This window comes from Perissodus microlepis, chromosome 3 (genome assembly GCF_051167445.1).
Source record: "Perissodus microlepis isolate ML-2025 ecotype Zambia chromosome 3, ASM5116744v1, whole genome shotgun sequence".
Taxonomy (NCBI): Eukaryota; Metazoa; Chordata; class Actinopteri; order Cichliformes; family Cichlidae; genus Perissodus; species Perissodus microlepis.
Genome location: NC_140463.1, coordinates 18,396,146 through 18,416,078, shown reverse-complemented (window position 1 = coordinate 18,416,078; position 19,933 = coordinate 18,396,146). Strand labels below are relative to the sequence as shown.

Below are 19,933 nucleotides of genomic sequence, written 5' to 3'. Positions count from 1 at the left end.
ATTAACTCATATTACTGCTAAGTAATGTTAAGTTCACAGCATATTCCATAATAGCGCTGCCATACTGCATCCCACTCAGTGCATTTCAATCATTTCTCCAGCAAGTTTGATAACTAGCAAAATAATAATCATAATTTTAAAAAAATAGCATGTGTAACGTACACGTACTGGAAAATTATTTACTAGGACTCACCTATCATGCGACTGTCGTTTTCCATCAAACACTCATTAAAACAGTAACCTACAGGTATGTTAGCGCACTCATCACCAACTGGCCGAGGGAGGGGCGGGGTCACACGTTGAAACAGACGCAAGGCAGCCCAAGCGGGGAAATTTTGCGACCCAATTTATTTCTCTATCTGATAAGAAAACTATTCAGTCAGATAGTTATTTGTGGTGAATGAAATACAGTTACTTTCAAGCACTTTTAAGCACCACATCTGAAATTCAAGCACTTTTCAAACCTTGAAAAGATAACATTAAAATTCAAGCATTCTCAAGGATTTCAAGCACCCGTACAAACCCTGACAAAATAAACCTTAGACTCAAACGTTAGAACAGGCCTTTACCTTTTTTTTTTTTTTCTCTTTCTTTAAAGCCACCTACTATCTGTCACATTGGAAAATCATAAATAAAGTCTTCCAAAAAAAGAACAGGCTTTTCTCAGCAGCACGCTATGTAGCAAATATTAAAAAAGAAAATAGCGGCCGTTGCAAATTATATCTAAATTTATATAGTTTAATTCATCTGTCAAAACACTCAGCATAAGTTACACAATGTCCAGCTGAAAACACACGAGTTGCCCAAGATTCACATAATTTATAGAAAATGTAAATTTTTTGTGATATATATCGTTGTCGGGACGATAAATGTCTTATATCGGGATCTGAGATTTTGGTCATATCGCACAGCCCTAGTTAAGTGTGTGGTTGAGTAAAGAAAGGAAGCCAACATGATATCGGAGCCTTCATTTTAATCCAATGAACAGAAGAACACAGTGCTGACAATTTTGAAAAAGAAAAAAAAAAAAAAAAAAAAAAAAAATAGGGGGCAAGTCACAGCCGTCCCACATTTTCTAAGCATGAAACTTTAACCAGTATGAATTCTCATCATGTGCTTCTTTAAGTTTGCGCTCTGATTGAACTTTTTTCCACAGCTGTTACAGCAATATAGTTTCTCACCTGTGTGAATTACTGAGTGACGGTCCAGTGCTGTTTTATCTGCAAATCGTTTCTCACAGTTGATACAAACATACGGCTTCTCACCTGTGTGACATCTTATATGACGCTCCAGTGCTGCTTTCAAAATAAAACCTTTCCCACAGGTGCTACAAGAATACCTCTTCTCTCCTGTGTGACGTCTTATGTGAGTTTTCAATCCTGTTTTCTGATTGAATCGTTTCCCACAGGTGCTACAAGAATACGGTTTCTCACCCGTGTGAAGTCTCATATGTGTAGGCATGTAGGCTTTAGAGTGCATTTTTTTTCCACAGATGCTACAAGAATACATCTTTTGACCTAGATAACTTGTTAAATGACGATCCAATGCAGATTTCTGATCAAATTTTTTCCCACACGTGCTACAAGAATACATTTTCTCACTTGCGTGAATTTCTAAATGTGCAGCGAGGCAGGATATAAACTCGAAAGTTTTTCCACAAGTTTCACATTTTAGGGACATTTTCCTTTCAGTTTTACTTTGACTCTCTTTGCCTACTCTTTTACTGTGACGTCTCTTTCTGTAACGTCTCCGTTTCTTCAGCTCTTCATTTCTAGTTGATCCTGAGTCCACATGCTGGCTTTCTTCATGATCTCGGCTCTCTGGTTCAGGAGAGCTGTGAGAAAGGAGGTGCTCACTGTTTGGTTCTGGCTCACTGTGGGCACTTTCCTCATAAGATTGAGTCACCACGAAGGTATCAGCCTCCTGCTTCAGTCCAAGCTGCTCTCCCTCCCGACTGCTGCACAGTTCCTCCTGTTCCTCCTTAATCTGTGGAGGCTCTGGGTCCTCCTCGTCCAGGCTGGAGTTTCTCTCTTGGGCACAGACTTGCTGGTCTGCAAGAACCTCCTCCTCACAGACATCCTCCTGTAGGAAGTCTGAAGAGACAAATAGAGGAAAAACAAACTTTTGAGGAAATATATTATAAGATAATGCAAGAAGGTATACATACACACAACAGTGATAAAAAAAAAAAAAAAAACCAAAGGCACGAGTAAGACTGACACTGTCAAAGAGAGTACAAAAACAATGCTATGTTTTCCATCTAGCTTTACCTTCCAGACCTCCTGCCTCCATCATCCCTGGATCACCCAGGATGGACTCACTGCTCTCGCTCATGCCATCAGGATATTCACCCGGACCTCTCTGACCACAGTTTTAAATGTTCAATTTTTTTTTAACTGCTGTCCAACATTAATTTGTAAATGATTTACTAGCAATCTTGTCAAAACAAAGTTCTTTACTTGGAGCACAGTTCTACAAGAAAGGCAGTGGGGAGAGGGGACACTTGGGCAGTACATTTATCACGACATATAATGTCCGTATCAGAGCACTGGCTATGAATTTCAGACGGATCAATTGTTCTTTTCATCTTTTCTCATTACCCACAGCTACATCCACTTCTGTTAGGCCTAGGCTACTCACTAGGGCTGTGTATCGTCACTGATTTCTATAATCCATTTCTCTTTCATTTCTGATCATGTGAGACTTCGTCAGAGGTGTGAGCATCACAGCAGATGCCTTTGTGTCAAAGTAACTGAGAATAAAACACAGAAAAACATGAAGGAGATTTTCCTGACCTGGCTTTTTATAGGCGATAACCGCCTGAAAAATATTCTGCAGTAGATCAAAAACTGAAGAAAACCATGAATCAACATATGAACATTACCCGATGCTGCTGAAGTGAAGCAAAGCAAAGTTACAGGGGTTTGATTAGAGACAGCTAAGTGTTTTGCAGTTTAGCATAATTTTAAAGAGTTTCAATTTCTACGTCATTAAAGAGCAGAAATGAGGCTTTCTTGTCGGAGGTCATTTTTTGGAAAAAACAAAACAACAGCGGCCAACAGAGCTGTACACGACTTGTGTGTAATAAGCAAACGAATAATGCAGAAAACAGAGTTTTATGATGGGAACCTGTAGTGGAAGGAAGAGGAAGTGTGCAGGAAGTGTGATTTTTATCGTGGTGGAATCAAAAACATCAAAAGTAAGAGGGAATTCATGACAATGTTTATTAAATGTGAAATGTAGTTTTGATCTTTTGCTGCTGGTTCAGTCAGAAACCTGCAGCAAACAAACAAACAAAAAAAAAAAAAGACGTAAACACGGAGCAGGGACCCGGCGCAGAGGCAGAATCTGTTTGCTGTCGGCGTGTCCGTGTATGTCATGTCGGATGAGAAAGCCGACATCTCACTGATTCTGATGTGTAAGTGGGTCTGCGCTCTGTGTTTACGTCTTTGTGCAGAATCAGTGCACCTGCTTTCATTCACTGATTCAGCTGTTTGGTTTAACCAGCTTTAACCTGAGATTCTGCCGTTTTTGGCTAAATACATTTATACTCTATTCAGGATTTAGTTAATCGATATGCTTTTATTCACTTTCAAACACACACGTGAAGGACTACAGGAATATCTGGACCACGGCCAATCAGAGAGGTCCCACGGTTTAGACCACGATATGGGCATAATGTGCGTCTGTTGTTGACCACACGGAGACTTTCACAGTTGCTGAGACTTTTTCTTTTGTACTAAACAGCTGGTTGCACCGGTGCGACCTAGGATTTTTTTAAGTCACACCATTGAGAAATTTGGTCGCACTCTAGAGCCCTGGTTTTACATACCTATTCTGTGTAACTTTATCACAGGTTTGCAGATGGTCTCCATCAGTGTGAGTCGCTCTTCATCAGTCGAGACAATAATGCCTTCAGCCTCCTGCTTCAGTCCAAGCTGCTCTCCCTCCTGAATGCTGCAGAGCTCCTCCTGTTCCTCTTTAATCTGTGGAGGCTCTGGGTCCTCCTGGTCCAGACTGGAGTTCCTCTCCTGGTTACAGACCTGCTGCTCATCCAGACCCTCCTCTTCCTCACAGTCATGATGATGTGGGAGGTCTTGAGGTACAAAGAAACAAAAGAACAATAACCAATAATGTAATGATACAAAAACACATAAAGACACATGTTTAATATCAAAACCTGAATAAAGGGCGATCATTTACACATTTCCATTGCTATAGGCTGTGTCCCATCATGTTTTAAACAAGCTATAGTTCATCCTCTTCTTAAAAACACAATCTGGACCCAACTGTTCTGGCCGATTACAGGCGAATTTAGAAGCTTTCCTTTCTTTCAAAAGTTCTGGAGAAAGTAGTCCATTTACAGTTGCAGGCCCACCTTGATCTTAATGTGATCTCTGGAAAGTTTCAATAAAGTTTTAAATAACTGCACAGTACTTTTAAGGGTTTTAAATACATACTTTTAACTCTGGACACGGGCAGCCCTGCTGCCCTCTTGTTGTTGGACCTGAGAGAAGCTTTTAACACAGTTGAGCATGATATCCTGTTATCACGGCTGGAATCATATGCTGGCTAAAAGGGTCTGCTCTTCAGTGGTTTTGGCCCTACTTATCTGGAAGCACTTTTTATGTCAGCATGGACCCTTACAGCTCCAAAATAACCCCTCTTAATTATAATGTACCTCAAAGCTCTATTTTTGGTCCTGCCTTGTTTGCATTGTATATGTTGCCACTGGGGTCTATTTTCTTCCTCCCTGGGACGTCTGCAAGTTGTTCAAAATGCTGCACTAAGGCTTCTGACTAAATTCACTAAGTATTCACATGTGACAGTGTTGCTAATACAGCAGAACTGGCTCCCAATTCAATTAAGGATCAATTTTAAGATTCTGGTTCTGACTTTTAGAGCTCTTCATGGACAAGCACCAGCTTACATTATTGAACTTCTACAGCCTTTTGTCCCTAGCACAGGGGTGGGCAACTCCAGGCCTCGAGGGCCGGTGTCCCTGCAGGTTTTAGATGTGTCCTTGAACCAGCACAGCTGATTTAAATGGCTAAATTAGCTCCTCAACATGTTCTGAAGTTCTCCAGAGGCCTGGTAACGAACTAATCATGCGATTCAGGTGTGTTGACCCAAGGTGAGATCTAAAACCTGCAGGACACCGGCCCTCGGGGCCTGGAATTGCCCACCCCTGTCCTAGCAGGTCCCTGAGGTCATGTGTTTAGGGCCTGCTTGTTATACAACATGCAAGGCTAAGAACTAAGGGAGACAGAGGTTTTACCAGTGTGGCCACAGACTGTGGAACTCTCTCCCTCTGCGCTTAAGATCTGTGGAGTCAGTAGTCTCTTTTTTAAAAACAACTAAAAACACATTTTAGAATTGCAATTGGTTAATTTTGTCTGTTTTGTTTTATGCCTTGTTATTTAAGACAAAAGCACTTTGTGATCTTTTGTCTACTTGAAAGGTGCTATATACACAAAATTCTTTGAAAGTCATTTTTTCAAATGACTTAAAGATCTATCTGATTATCTATCTGCAGAGGAGCTCGAGAAACTTCCAGTATAACTTACGTGTGGGAGCATTTATAATATACTTACATGAAGCTACTTGACGCAACTGTTATGATTTGGCACTGTATAAATAAAACTGATGAAGGCAACACAGCCTGTTAAGAATGTCTGAGCCTATCACCTTTAATAACAGATGCCATTAAAACAGTTTTCCATTCAAAATAGAGATTTTTCTTTTCCTCTGAATTCATCATCAAAGTAACAGCTTCCTGCTCTCAGCTAACATCAGCTTAGAGAAATCGTGGAACAACATGTCCATACCTTTGATGTGTGAGTTTCTGTCGGGTGTCCGGCTGATATCCAGCAGTCTGTGCTGACGGTTGATCTCCTCCTCATACTGGACGATGGTTTTTTGAACCTCTGAGAAGATTTCTTCACAAACAGCAGTTAGTCTCTCCTTGATGAACTCTCTCAGATACTGAACTGAACTCATTGCTGCTTCAACTCAGGCTGGACGGATCGATACAAGCATCGATAGGTTTTGCTATCAGATCCACACTAGGCGTTGCAGTCTCTTCTGTGTCGAGGGTTCTAAATGTGAGCCGACTAACCCGAAACCAGGAAGATTTTTGTGAAGAGCTCTTGTGGCGCTTGTTGATGACGTCGTCCCGATTCCCTAAACGGAAGCTGCGTTCATGTCCCAGTGTAAAACTGGGACTTGTGACCTTCCTCCGTATACCCGTATTTATCCAAATAAAATGGATCGTGTTTTTAAATAAACTAGAAAAGTTGATTTGTGTTTGGTAAATGTAAAAATTCTAGTAAAGTGTTTAAAAGCCGTTCTGTTTATTTAGAAAAGAAACGTCCACTTCATATGGAAAGACACTATCACGCTTATATACAGTTGAAGACTATATATCTTATTTTTACCCTGGAACATGAACACAACCCACATTTGTGGATCTGTGGGACGTTGGCAAGGGGAAATTTGTCTCAATTTGTAAGTGAGCAAGAGGAAAGTCGTGTGTTTGGATAAATTGGGTGGAGTTTTTGTTGTTGTGGGCAGCATGGTGCCACAGTGGTTAGCACTATTGACTCACAGCTAGAAGGTTCTGAGTTTGATTAAACCATCTGAACTTTTTAAAAAAACATCTGAACTTTCTGTGTGAAGTTTACATGTTCTCCCCGTGGTTGTTCCGTACCCCTCGGGGTATTCTGGATTCCTCCCACAGCCCACAGATATGGGTCGTGTCCAAATTCATGGGCTGCATCCTCCTGAGGCCGCATTTGTAGACCGATTACGTCACAGCGACGCGCCGAAGGCTGTCCAAATTCGTAGACTCCTCCGAATGCAGCCGACAACTGCGTCCTCCTTTTCCCCGAATTTGAAGGATGGGTCGGGTGTGTCCTTCGTGGCCTACCATATCCCAGAATTCATAGCGCGGCCCAGCCAAACTCCAGTTTTCAACAATGGCGGCCGCTACTAAGTTTTAAAATTACTCATACTAATCTTTCTGGGTCACAAAATAAACTTTTAACATATTTTCAGGCGAGAAAGTAGCTGTGTAAGCATCAAATATCTGCTCGGTTTATCAAGACATCGCATATTTGCAAAAGTTCTTCGACGTTTTCGGAGACGTCTTCTACCCACCAGCTCGATAGCTAGCCAAGAGCTCGAGGGTCACTGATGCGGCCGAGAACGGCACAACTCCCGGCACATCATTTTCAGATCACCGCGGACTTTCGCTGCTCGGGTTAAACGTAATATATAAGTCACTTAGACAATCTAAAAATGTTATTGTTGGGCTTTTTTCAGTGTTTTGTTTGTTCGTGAGTAAATCGGTTTGGCTGACATTAAAGTTATTAGATTAGATAAAATAAAACTTTACTAATCCCCCGGGTGGGTTCCTCCTTGGTTTTTACACAGCTGACTAAACGTCAAACAGAAAACTGATTAAACAGAAGTATGAGACAGTCGAGAATTTACGCCAGTGTCCTGTTATATTTTAGATAGCAAGGAGCAGACGGCTGAGTTTATTAAACTCCACCGAGACAGCGGTGACGCTAATCAGAAGGCTAGACCGTCCAATTTCACGGCCATTTACTTCCGGCCTACCCGACCTTCTGAGGACCCGGCCCACGTAGACTGCGAAGGCCGGGTCCTCAGGAGGATGCAGCCCATGGATTTGGACACGACCATACAGTTAGTAAGGTCAGGTTAATTGGTGGTGGTCGCTGTGTGTTAGTTTGATCAATGACCTGTCTAGAGTGTGCCCTGCCTTTTGCCATTGTTACCATGGAAATGGATTGTATTTCACTCACATTTGCAACTAAAAAAACAGGCCTACAATTGAAACGTATTTAGGAGCCACATGTGTATAAAAAGTCTGATAATATTAAGCCTACGCACACTGAAAGGGTAAAAGTAGCAGTGATGATAACGCTGGGACAGTTTAACATGGAGCTGGAGTCGGTTTACACCACAGTGAGGAGCAAAGAGGTCAGGCTGAGTGAAAGAAAACATGTTTCTGGCAACATAGAAAACAGTGCTTTTCCTGTAATCACCATGAAAACATTTACTGGTAAAAAGCTAGTGGAAGTCCTTTATCAGACCACCTGATCAACCAACAAACTTTGCAGCTGTTCCATCCACTGTTGTTTGTTTTACACAGCAAAACATCTGGAGTTAGCCTCCAGTGTGCTTTACTAGACCATGTTTATTTCAAGGCTTTTGTAACATTTTTCAAATTGAAAGTGAAATAATATAAAATACTATGTTAATTAAGTTGTATTAATATTAAAAGAAGAAGAAAAATGGCAGAAATGATACAAATGCAGCATTGTTATTTGACAAAAATTGTAGTGGATGTCATTTGTGGACCTCAATTTTTACAGATTTAACCTCTGTGAGATTATAATATTATTTTATGCCATGTTAGACCCTTAATTAAAGATTGTGAATTATTATGTAGTTTTAGTTTGCATTATTCTCCTGAATTAGAAGGTGATAACTATTGCATTTGTTAAACTGATTTGCATTACATTAGACTGCTGATTTATTGTGAATGAATGATATTGTTTTATGATGCATTATACTGCTGAGTTATGAGAAATACTGTTCACAGAAAGTCATCGCCTTATTTGTCTGATTAGAAGAGAACAGAACATACTGGAGTTTTCTGCCCCATCTCAGCAGGAGCAGATAAACAGGGAGCCAAGGTCGTAGCTTAGGCGCCGTGTGAGAGAAAGAATGTGAATGTTTAGGCTTTTATGATTAGGTGGGGGCCACTAGAGGCTATAAGAGTTTGATCAATGCTCCACTATTTTGAGATCTGATGCTGTCTGCGTACGGTGTCCATCTTCCACGCGTGTGATCATTAAAATCATCGTTTGACTCAACCCGGCCGGACCAGTGTTGTTATTGTGGTTTTTCCTCTTGTATCCATCCCCAATATTTGAATCCGTAACACCTCCTAAGATCAGAACGTTTTCATGGCATACATTTTTAATTTCTCTTTGCATTTTGGGCTGATTGGGACCTGATGAATGTAAAAACAAAGACTTACGTGATTTTTTTTAACCTAACAACACAACAGTCAGTTGATATTCTCAGGTATGGAGGGGGAAGTCAGCAGGAGGGGTCATAGTAGAAGTATTGCCAGAAGAGAGCAGTCACATTGACAGGGATCATCCCTGAGGCTATTACACAAAATGCAAAGTTACTATCACATTTTCTAAAGGCCAAGAAAGATGCCCAATGGATTTACTTTACCAAATGGACCATCCCGGCCTTGCCATATTGGTCTATTTGATTGACCTTTGTTTTTATTGTTTATTTTATTTTATTTTCACTTGCTACACACACAGACATGACTGGGGGAAGGAAAAGAGAGAAAGAAAGAGAGGTAGGGTAAGAAAAACAGTGGGGAAGAGGAATGGTGATAATGGGCAAAAAACAAAAACCAAGAAAAACAGACAAAAATACATACATTAATCACCTGGATCACCTGTTAAGAAAGAAAAAAGAGAAAACAAGCAAAAAAGAGAGCAATATAATAAACAACATCATCACGATGATCTATATGAATATAACAGTAAATACTAAATGTTAAACATTATTGTGCAGCACGTAAGATCGACAGCGCACAGTGTGCTTTGAGGTAGGAGCCAAAAAGGGTGTAGTTTGTGTGTGTGAGCACCCGTGTGTACACCTGTGAGCATGGACACGCTTGTTTTTAAAAGGTTCCTTCATGTAATGATCTGCTGGGGAGCCATAGCTGCGTCCTCCAGGGCATGAAGCAGGTATGGAGGAGATCCAGGCTCCAGACATCCAGAGGCCCTCAGAGCACAAGAGACCAAGGAAGACCAACAGAGGGGCAGCCGAGCCACTATCCCAGAAAGAGAAAAGCAGACCGCCCCGACTCTGCCTGGATGCCATGTAGCGTGCCCACCTCCAAGGTCCAAGGTGTGAGTAATGTGAATGTCTAAGTTGTGGGATAAAATTGAGGCACAGGCAGCCAGAAGGGGACGGGGGGGGGGATGCCTCCCCTGCACCCTGGTGACACACCTTTACCCCAAGGCCCTGCATGTGTGGGTGATTGTGGTGGAGCAGGACGAGGGAGGCAGCAGGAGATGGCGAGGGAAGGAAGAGAGGGGCAAGTGGCCCCCTCCCTTGGGCCAGCTCCCCCGCTGACCCCAGTAGGCACTCCAATACTCTGCAACCCACCAGGGCAAGGGGGCCCAGGCCCATCTGGAATGGGGCCCAGTTCAGCAGCACCGCCCGGCCCCACAGAGCCCGGAGCAGCCCACCTGACCCCACCACAAAAATTCATGATATGTCTAATATCATGAATTTTTCCGCTCTCCTGAATATTTCTTGAGCATGGGATAAGTGTGGGTTCAAAGTGCATTTTAAGTCTAAGTTACCTGTAGACCAGGGATGTTACAGTGCCCAAAGCGATGACTAGTTCACTGGTACATCATATGGAAGCCAACAGCACCCTATCCCTAATAAATATTTCTGATCTTGTAACAGAGTATGAGAAGGTTAAATTGATGCAGGTGCTTCAACTAAAAGTCCACACTAGTGTGGGTTAGGTCCCATAACTGGTTGTTAAAACCTCACTATACTATATCAAAGTGAGACAAAGATAGAGCGATATCAAAATCTATGAATCCCACGGGTGTGTCTCCATCGCTATGATTGTTTCCAAGATCTTAGTACTGACTATGGGTGGGTTTCAATAATCGATTTATTGATTCAAATCAATTTTAGCTTTAATAATGAAATATTGATTCATTAAAATCGTGAATCAAATTTTAAATATACATGTACTTTGCCAGAAATGTCAGAATCTCAGTTTAAACCTGACTACAACAACCACGAAACATGGTTTCCGCAAGAAGACGTAAACACAGAGCGCGGACCCAACGTGTCAGAATCAGTGAGGTGTTGGCTTTCACACCCAGCCGTTGGGGCTGAAAGCCGAAACCTTACAGATTCTGATGTGTTGGCTTCGTGTTTGTGTTTTTTTGCACTAGATTCTGAAGCTTCAAGTTTCATCACTCTCCAATCAAAATTGGCTGAACCAGCAGCAAAAGAAGATCCAAAGTAAGCTTCACATAAATATCATCATGAATTCCCTCTTACTTTTACTGTTTGGCTTCCACCATTTTAAAAATCACAGTAACTAATTACTGATTACTTCCCTGAAAAAGTAATCCCGTTACTTTACTGATTACTTATTTTCAAAAGTAATTAATTACTTAGTTACTTTTTAAAAACACGATTTACAACCTGAATAGGTGATAAAGCGATCGATCTTTCAGCCCAGCTCTACTTTTTCTGCATAATCCATCATTCAAAATGTAATCAAATGGAAACGTCTCTTTTTAAAACTTGTTTTATTAGTTTTGATCTTTTAAAAAAATGTAATTATATGCAACATTCTCTGACTGGAAGAAATTTGTTTAAAATTTAAACCTATTTTCTGCACATTCCAGCACATAAAATAACAATATTTTTTTGTGTTTACACTCAGTCTTTCAAATAGATGCAAGTAAAACACAGCAGAAAATAAATAAAGTCAAAGACTCAGCGGTCCTTTTGCTCTATTTTCACCTGTATAGCAGGAGTGGGGTAGGAGGTTTACCCTGGTACAGGTGTGCCGCAGCGGTCAGTTAAAGAATCCGCGAGTTGCTCTGTGAGTTTCCCATTACATCGTAGCGCACTCGGTGCTTGCTTGGAAGTTTAGGGGGTTTTTTCGCTGTAAAAAGAAGTTTTCTTCCCACGCAGTGAACAGCAGACACTAATGTTTTTGTCACTTTTTATGGAATCAAACTCAAAATAAGGTCAGTACTTCCACGCTTTAAACGCTGCACTCTCATACTCTCTCCCGCACTCGATATATTATCCATTGTTGATCTGCACACAGCTACTACAATACTCAATACTTGAAATGTGCAATTCACTTGTATTTTTATTCCTATTTATTCTATTTATCCCCTTCGTATATTTTATTTATATATGTCTCTGTATTTATGTGTGTGTGTGTGTGTGTGTGTGTGTGTGTGTGTGTGTGTGTGTGTGTATATATATAATATTCTGTAACTTCTGTCGGTGCTGTGCTTTTGGAAACCGAATTTCCCAGAGGAACCCACCAGAGGGATTAATAAAGTTTTATCTTATCTTATCTCTCTTAGCTGTTGTCACGACCGTCGCACTCGCATACGTCACTGTCATGAGACATTCTTGCAAAAAAAAAAAAAAAAATCACGGTTTTAGTAACGCAGTAACGCAGCGTGCTTACGAGAAAGTAACGGTAATCTAATTACCGTTTTTGCAATAGTAATCCCTTACTTTACTTGAAAAAGTAATCGGATTACAGTAACGCGTTTAACACGTTACTGCCCATCTCTGCTGATAAATGATCAGAATTATAACATTACTGACTGAGGCAACATTTCCCTGATTCAAACCTTGTGAAGCTGAAGAAAGCATCTTCGCAGTTCAGAGGTTTCTCAGCAGAGGAGGATTTAGCTGAAACAGCTGAAGTCACGTTTGGTTTTTACAACAACGACAACAACAAAAAAAACCCCAAAAAAAAACAGTTTTGTTAACAGATGTAGAATTTTGCTGGAGCACAGCTCTTTACAGTTTATGTTTACATGAATTTCTAAATTAGTATAAAACATCAGAAACAAAGAAAATCTTGTGCATAATAAGGCAGAATACTTTTTTTATGCGTCTTTCAAACATTAAAAATGACACCTCAGAAATAAAATCTCAAAAGAAATTTAAACAAAACTTTATTTAAACATTAGGAACACAAAGCAAACACTAAAACTAAACCTAAACAATGATCAAACAGAACAAGAGGATACTGAACCTTAACCATCATGAAATGTATGATCATGGTTTTCCTGGTACATTTTAATAATGAGGTGATAAACTTAACTATTGCAGAAGTCTCCTTCATGAAAATTAAAACCGCCATTTTTAAAACCCAGTTGTTACCCCCCCCCAAAAAAAAAAAAAAAGACGGAGAAGCAGGTAAATCCCTGCTTCGAAATCAACTGTTTTTGTAGGTTTCATGTCGCGTATTAATTACACTGCGGGACGAGTGCTATGACAACAACCACTCACATTAGATAGTACCGGATTGTAGTGGAAAACCAGTCAAGTTGTGGCAAGTCGATCCGAGTAGCTACTAATTTCAAAACAGGCTTTTGAGTGTTTGGTTCCAAAACAGCTGATCAGAGTAGAGAAAGGAAGCCATCATTAATGGAGCTCCAATATCACAATTCACCATGGGAACAGGTAAATGAAGAGCAGTGCCTCCATATGTCAGTGCTGACCACGAGGCCAATTTACAAAAACAAAAATGGCAGGACCACTCACAGCTGTCCAACATTTTCTAAGCATGAAACTTTAATCAGTATGGATTTTCATGTGTCTCTTTGCGTGTCCGAGATGACTGAATCTTTTCCCACAGATGCTACAGGAATATGGTTTCTCACCAGTGTGACTTCTTACATGACGTTGCAACTCATAGTTCTCTCTGAATCCTTTCCCACAGGTGCTGCAAAGATGCGGCTTCTCACCTGTATGAATTTTTAAGTGATAATACAAATGTGCACGCCGACTGAATCTTTTCCCACAGACGGTACAGATATGGGGCTTCTCACCTGTGTGAATCCTTACATGAGACTCAAAATGTGATTTATAGGAAAATCTTTTACCACAAGTGCTACAAGGATATGGTTTCTCACCTGTGTAACAGTTACCATGATTTTTCAAAGCTGATATCTGACGGAATTGTTTCCCACAGGTGCTACAAGAATACGGTTTCTCACCTGTGTGAATTCTGAGATGTGCATTCAGGTGGCATTTAAACTGAAAATGTTTTCCACAGACGTCACATTTCAGCGACTTTTTCTTTGTGTCAGTTTTACTTTGACTCTCTGAAACAGCAGGGTTGTCTACTCTCTGACTGTGACTTCCGTTGCTGTGATGTCTCCTCTTCTTCAGCTCTGCATTTCTAGTTGATCCTGAGTCCACATGCTGGCTTGCTTTCTGATCTCGGCTCTCTGCTTCAGGAAAGCTATGAGAAAGGAGATGCTCACCGTTTGCTTCCGATTCAGTGTGTGCACTTTCCTCATAAGTGGCTGTCACCATGAAGGCATCAGTCTCCTGCTTCAGTCCAAGCTGCTCTCCCTCCCGACTGCTGCAGAGTTCCTCCTGTTCCTTTTTAATCTGTGGAGGCTCTGGGTCCTCCTCAGTCAGACTGGAGTTCCTTTCTTGGATACAGACCTGTTGGTCTGAAAGAACCTCCTCCTTCTCAATGACATGTTGCGGTTGGAGGTCTGAAAAGACAAATGTAGGGGGTGGGGGTGACAGAAAAACAAACATTTGAGAAAATATGTTCTGATCTGAAACATTAACAGGTCTCTCCACAGTGAGAATGTGTCTCACATATACAAGTGAAATTTAAAGTGTACAAAATTTGACAAATTATTTGAGCACTGATGCAAGTTATCGTTTAGTTCTGGCACTCTTATTAGTAGAATGATCTCTTTCTGTTTACAATGTGAAAACTTTGTCACTGAGTGTTATAGTTTTAATGTGGAAAGGTCTTAATCTCGGGTAAGTAAGCAAGAGTTTCTCTGCATTTCTGTGTAAAGAAGTAAACAAATGAACCAATCACAAATAAGCTGTTTTTGATTGGTGGAGTCAGGTCAGACAACTATTTAAATGTGACTTAGTGACACACAGTCACACCTGTCCATCCAATAAAAGATGGGTGATCTTTTTACTGAGTAATCTGACATTTTTGCCTCACACATAGTCTGTTTCGCTCCCTTGGGCTAGAAGTGTATGTATAGTGATTATGCTGTAACACACTGCTCCTACATATGTTTCTATTGCAGGTCTGTTTCTAGTTGAAAATGTGTGTGAAACACTCACATTTAAATCATTCAACATATCAGTGTGCTGCAAAGTGCACAAAAATCAAAGAATTTTGTGTTGAGGATTAGTCCAGTTACTCAGTGAATCGTTGCGGCCCTAGTATAGATCGTGATAGTTAGAAAATTAATTTGGTCTCACAGGAAAAATCCTTAGTTTGTTTACCTTGAAGGTATGGATCATTTTGTCTACAGTGATGCTAACTAATTACACAACACCATGATGCTGTGTGGAGTCTCACAAGGGTCAAATCACAGGGCCCTCTTATTGAATCTGCATATGGTTCCTTTTTGTGAAATCTTTCAGGAGTTAGTTGATAAGTTGTCTTATCACAGCTATGCTGATGATACCCAGATTTATTTGACTATGTCATTATGTTTGTGTCCTAAAAATGTAAACAACACAACAAAAATTACCTCCAATTCATCCATTCTCTTCCACTTATTGGGGCTGTGGGAATTTGCAGCCTATCCCAGCTACTATAGGGCAAGAGGCAGGGTCTTTTTCTCCAATTGATCTTTCTCAGTACACTTAAGAAATCACTTCCTCCAAACCATCAACATGTCTCTTAGAACCCAATTCTACAAGACTGCTTAAAGAAGTCCTAACATTAATTTGTGTTTCAATCTTAAATATGATCAGCCTATAACTACTAGTCGGTTATGTACCACGGGGCTTCAAATTAGCAGTAGTTAAGCTGTTACTTAAAAACCCATATACTTCACCTAGCTGTCTTAACTGATTATAGGCTGATCTCCAACCCACTTTTAATCTAAAAAAATCTTGAAAGAGTAGTTGTAACAGCTTACTGATCATCTGCAAAGGAATGGCTTATTTGAAGAGTTTCTGTCAGGTTTCAGAGCTCATCGCTGTACAGAAACAGCTTCAGTGAAGGTTACAAATGATCTTCTTATGGCCTCTGACAGTGGACTCATCTCTGTGCTTGTCCTGCTAGACTTTACTGCAGTGTTTGATCAATTAGAGCATAGGTGTCAAACTTTGGCCCGCAGCCTAATTACATTTGGCCCGCGAAGCCATACCAAATTATTATTAGAGCTGGCCTACTGGTATTATACAGCTAATATATATATTGTTTAGTATTAAGCTTTGCTTGCTCCATATTCAGTTTTTCAGCAAAACTTGTTTGAGTCCATAAGAAGAGATTCATTCTTATATCTGGAGGAAGATTTCTTTTTCAATAAATATTAACGTTAGCCCGCGACCTTGTTCCAGTTTTGAATTTTGGCCCACTGTGTATTTGAGTTTGACACCCCTGAATTAGAGCATGTTGCAAGTATTAAAGGTACTGCACTGTGGTGGTTTGGTTTAATAGACTCCAAGTTGTTCATGTAAATTGAGAGTCCTCTTTATACATTAAGGTTAATAATAGACTTCCACAGGGTTCCATGATAGAAATATTGGATTTACATTATACATTCTTCACAATCCGACAAGTACAGTGCAACGGATGATATCCTGTGTAACAGAGTTTATGTTGAATAAGGTTTTACTTATTTATTATATTGAATTACCATGTTCTACCTCATTTTTATATTATTTTTGTAATTATATTTAAATTTTATATAACTTTTTGTTTCTGACACCGCAGAGAGTGCTCTTAATTTCATTGTACATGTTACAATGACAATAATGATATTCAGATTTTTATCCTTAGTTATGCTGCAATAGGTCAAGGCTATGTTTCCTCTTTACTAACCTGTTTTACTCATTATGTTTTTATACAACTCACTGAATTTAATTCATATTCATTTCTGGCTCTCTTCCACAGCATGTCCTTGTCCTGTCTTCCTCCCCTCACCCCACCCAGTCGGAGCAGATGGCTGCCCCTCCCTAAGCCTGGATCTACAGGAGGTTTCTTCCTGTTAAAAGGGAGTTTCTCCTCCTCTCTCCACTCTTGCTAAAAGTGCTTGCTCATAGGGGATCATATGATTGTTGGGTTTTTCTCTGTAAGGTGCTTTTAGAGCCATACATATGGATTATACAGAGATCACGTTTAGTGCAAATCCTGTTGTCTTTTATTTTCTGTTATAATCATTGGGCGAGTTTGACTACAGTTTAACATTATAGTGAAATTGTGAGTTTAATTTTAAATAAATAAATAAAAAAGAAAATTATTAATATAGCACCTTTCTGGAGAGTCACAAAGTGCTACTGAGTCCACAGTTGTTAAACTTAGAGGGAGAGAGTTCCACAGTGGCAAAGCTCTATCACCCTTAGTTCTCATCCTTGTGTGTTGTAGGCCCTGAACAGGTAATCTCAGTGACCTGCTAGGGACATAGGGCTGTAGAAGATCAGAAATATGTGCTGGTACCATATGTGTTGGATCAAGGACACATCTAAAAAGTGCAGGAAACCAGCCCTCGACACCTGTGACTTAGAGGATCTGGTCAAAGCCTAGCTGCAGTGTTTTGCACAACCTGCAGACGATCCAGGGAAACTTAGCTTAGACACATAAACAACTGAATGTCATCACCATAACAGTAACAGAAAATGTCTTCAAAGGAGCCCATTATATGCTGGCGGGGGAGAAGATATATGTAACAATAAAGCACCCAAAACCAAATCTTGAGGGACACCATAAGTAAGGGAGGTAGAGGATAACCTAAAATTAAAGACCACCACAGAAAAACCACAGGTGATGTAGATAGAACCACTCCAAGGCAGTTCCAGATACACCAACCCAATAGTTGAGCCTTTCAAGCAGGATGTGGTGGTAAACGGTGTCAAATGCCGACGTGAGGTCCAACATCAACAAAACAAAGCATTTTCCTGCATCGTTACTCATCAAAATGTTACTAGAGACCGTAAGATAAGCTGTTTCCATGGAATGAACTCTACGAAAGCCAAACGGAAACCTATCAAAAATGCATTGTTTATCCAGAACTGTTATAAGTTGCTTAGTCACAACCCTTTCTAGAAACTTAGCAATTAATGGTAATTTAGAGATTGGCCTGTACATTGTGAGGCATCATAGAGGATCAGATGGATAGCAAAGCCAGGGGATCATACACCAAGACAGCCAGTACATCGTTGACACGAAGTGAGAACAGCAGGGCAGAGAAGAATAACACAAAGGTAGAGTGGGACAAACTGCACCCGGTGGCGGCAGAGCCAAACACAGGCACCATCATACTGAAAGTCATGAAAGCGTTACTTCATGTTAAGCATTATCAGAAAATACACTGAAAGGATAGAAGGATCACAGATGAACAGAACAATACAGGGTCACTGCACTTGCCGTGTTTAGTCAAAATAAGATGAAGAAGTTGTAAATGGAGATATTCTGATCATCATCTTTTGTATTTGCATTTTTTTAAATAAAGATTGTTGTAAAAAAAAAAAGAAATTCAGTTTTGCATGAGTTACTTTTTAAACAGTGCTTCAAGTATGACACAGATACTAAATCTACTGCCATGACAAGTACTATATGAATAAAAAAATGAACTGAATGGATTGATTGGCCAGGAGCTGTTGGGTCAGCCTGTCATGTGACCGATTATGAGCAGGTCTATTTCACATAGCATCATTTATTGATGGAGGCAGCACAGCCGCTAAGAATTACTGAGCCTATTAACATCACTAACATGTGACACATTTAGACATCATACTTTGCTTCAGTCAACAGAAACTTTATCCACTGATTGTTTTCTTGCTTTTGCTGCAGATGTAAAGACATTAATTACAGCAGTATTTGCAATGTGGACAGCTTTTGTTCTGATGCTTTGGAGAGTCACTGTGTGTGTTCACTTTGATGCTCTCATCAACAATAAATGGAATAAACAGTTGGTGTGGACGCTCATCTTCATCAATGTTAGTCAGCAGACAGTTTTCACACTGTCTCATTAAGAGTGTGTGTGCTCTTCCTCAACTATCACCGTTTGCTCCTCTGAATTCATCACCAAAGTAACAGCTTCCTGCTCTCAGCTAACATCAGCTCAGAGAAATCCTGGAGAAGCTGATAAACTTTCAGATTTATCACCAATCAACCAAATACCGAAGAATCTGAGCTCGAACAGCACAGAGTTAAAAACATGTCCATACCTATGATGTGTGAGTTTCTGTCGGGTGTCCGGCTGATATCCAGCAGTCTGTGCTGACGGTTGATCTCCTCCTCATACTGGACGATGGTTTTTTGAACCTCTGAGAAGATTTCTTCACAAACAGCAGTTAGTCTCTCCTTGATGAACTCTCTCAGATACTGAACTGAACTCATTGCTGCTTCAACTGGGGCTGAGCGGATCGATACAAGCATCAATAGAAGCGATACAGACGTTGGTATCAGATCCACACTAACGTGACAGTTCTGTGTCGAGGCTGCTAAATGTGAGCCGATTAACCCGAGTCCAGACAGATTTTTGTGAAGCGCTATTGAGGCGTTTGTTGATGACATATGTGATGACGTCGAAGTCCCGGGAGCCGGCCGTACCACGTGAAAAACGGACCTTTTTTTTTAAACAAAACTTTATTGACTGTAATGTATTACACTACAAATTCTCTAATTAACCAGGGACGTGCAGAGGGGAGGTGGAAGCGGCTTGAGCACCTGCCCCTTTCCTGATCAGTGCCCAAAGAGCCCTTGTCTTGAGGCAATTATTTATTTATTTAATTAATTATTTTTTAATATGTGTGTGAGTCCTGTCTGTGCCCCTCAACAATAATATTTAACTATTAATAACAGCTTTGCTAAATAAAATGATCCGGTTTGCATCAGTCACATGACTACCATTAACCAATGCTCGTCTTTGACGGCAGAGCGCGCTACGAGCCGGGAACGAGCTCGCAAAGAGCATGTGCATTTTCTTGCCTGGGCGGCGCGGAGCTGTAGGAGAAAGGCAGACTGATGCAACAAAACCAGTTAGTAGGTGTACAGCAGGCACGTGTGGGGGGGGGGGCTGGAGGGGCTTGAGCACCTGCCCCTTTCCTGATGGGTGCCCAAAGT

General features: G+C 40.6%; 2 protein-coding genes across 2 annotated transcripts; both read right to left on the bottom strand.

Annotated features, from left to right (window-relative positions):
* Positions 1 to 953: 953 nt before the first annotated feature.
* On the bottom strand, positions 954 to 6,196 carry LOC146390323 (uncharacterized). Its single transcript, XM_084923391.1, has 3 exons — positions 5,829 to 6,196; positions 3,833 to 4,096; positions 954 to 2,093 (listed from the first exon to the last, which is right to left on the bottom strand). The coding sequence occupies exons 1-3, from the start codon at positions 5,998 to 6,000 to the stop codon at positions 1,090 to 1,092; spliced, it is 1,440 nt and encodes a 479-aa protein (XP_084779517.1). The 5' UTR covers positions 6,001 to 6,196; the 3' UTR covers positions 954 to 1,089.
* Positions 6,197 to 11,394: 5,198 nt separating this feature from the next.
* LOC146390322 (uncharacterized) lies at positions 11,395 to 19,371 on the bottom strand. The gene is made up of 2 exons (XM_084923401.1): positions 19,036 to 19,371; positions 11,395 to 14,372 (listed from the first exon to the last, which is right to left on the bottom strand). Exons 1-2 carry the CDS (start codon positions 19,244 to 19,246, stop codon positions 13,438 to 13,440), a joined length of 1,146 nt encoding a protein of 381 aa, XP_084779527.1. The 5' UTR covers positions 19,247 to 19,371; the 3' UTR covers positions 11,395 to 13,437.
* Positions 19,372 to 19,933: the final 562 nt, after the last annotated feature.

What these genes read in the sequence shown, in the direction of transcription:
- LOC146390322 (XM_084923401.1), bottom strand. Translation starts at nt 19,246, where the DNA reads ATGCTTGTATCGATCCGCTCAGCCCCAGTTGAAGCAGCAATGAGTTCA. An exon ending in CAGAAACTCACACATCATAG is followed by an intron (nt 14,373 to 19,035) that starts GTATGGACATGT and finishes TTGTCTTTTCAG; the next exon opens with ACCTCCAACCGCAACATGTC.
- LOC146390323 (XM_084923391.1), bottom strand. Translation starts at nt 6,000, where the DNA reads ATGAGTTCAGTTCAGTATCTGAGAGAGTTCATCAAGGAGAGACTAACT. An exon ending in CAGAAACTCACACATCAAAG is followed by an intron (nt 4,097 to 5,828) that starts GTATGGACATGT and finishes TTGTACCTCAAG; the next exon opens with ACCTCCCACATCATCATGAC. An exon ending in GATAAAGTTACACAGAATAG is followed by an intron (nt 2,094 to 3,832) that starts GTATGTAAAACC and finishes TTGTCTCTTCAG; the next exon opens with ACTTCCTACAGGAGGATGTC.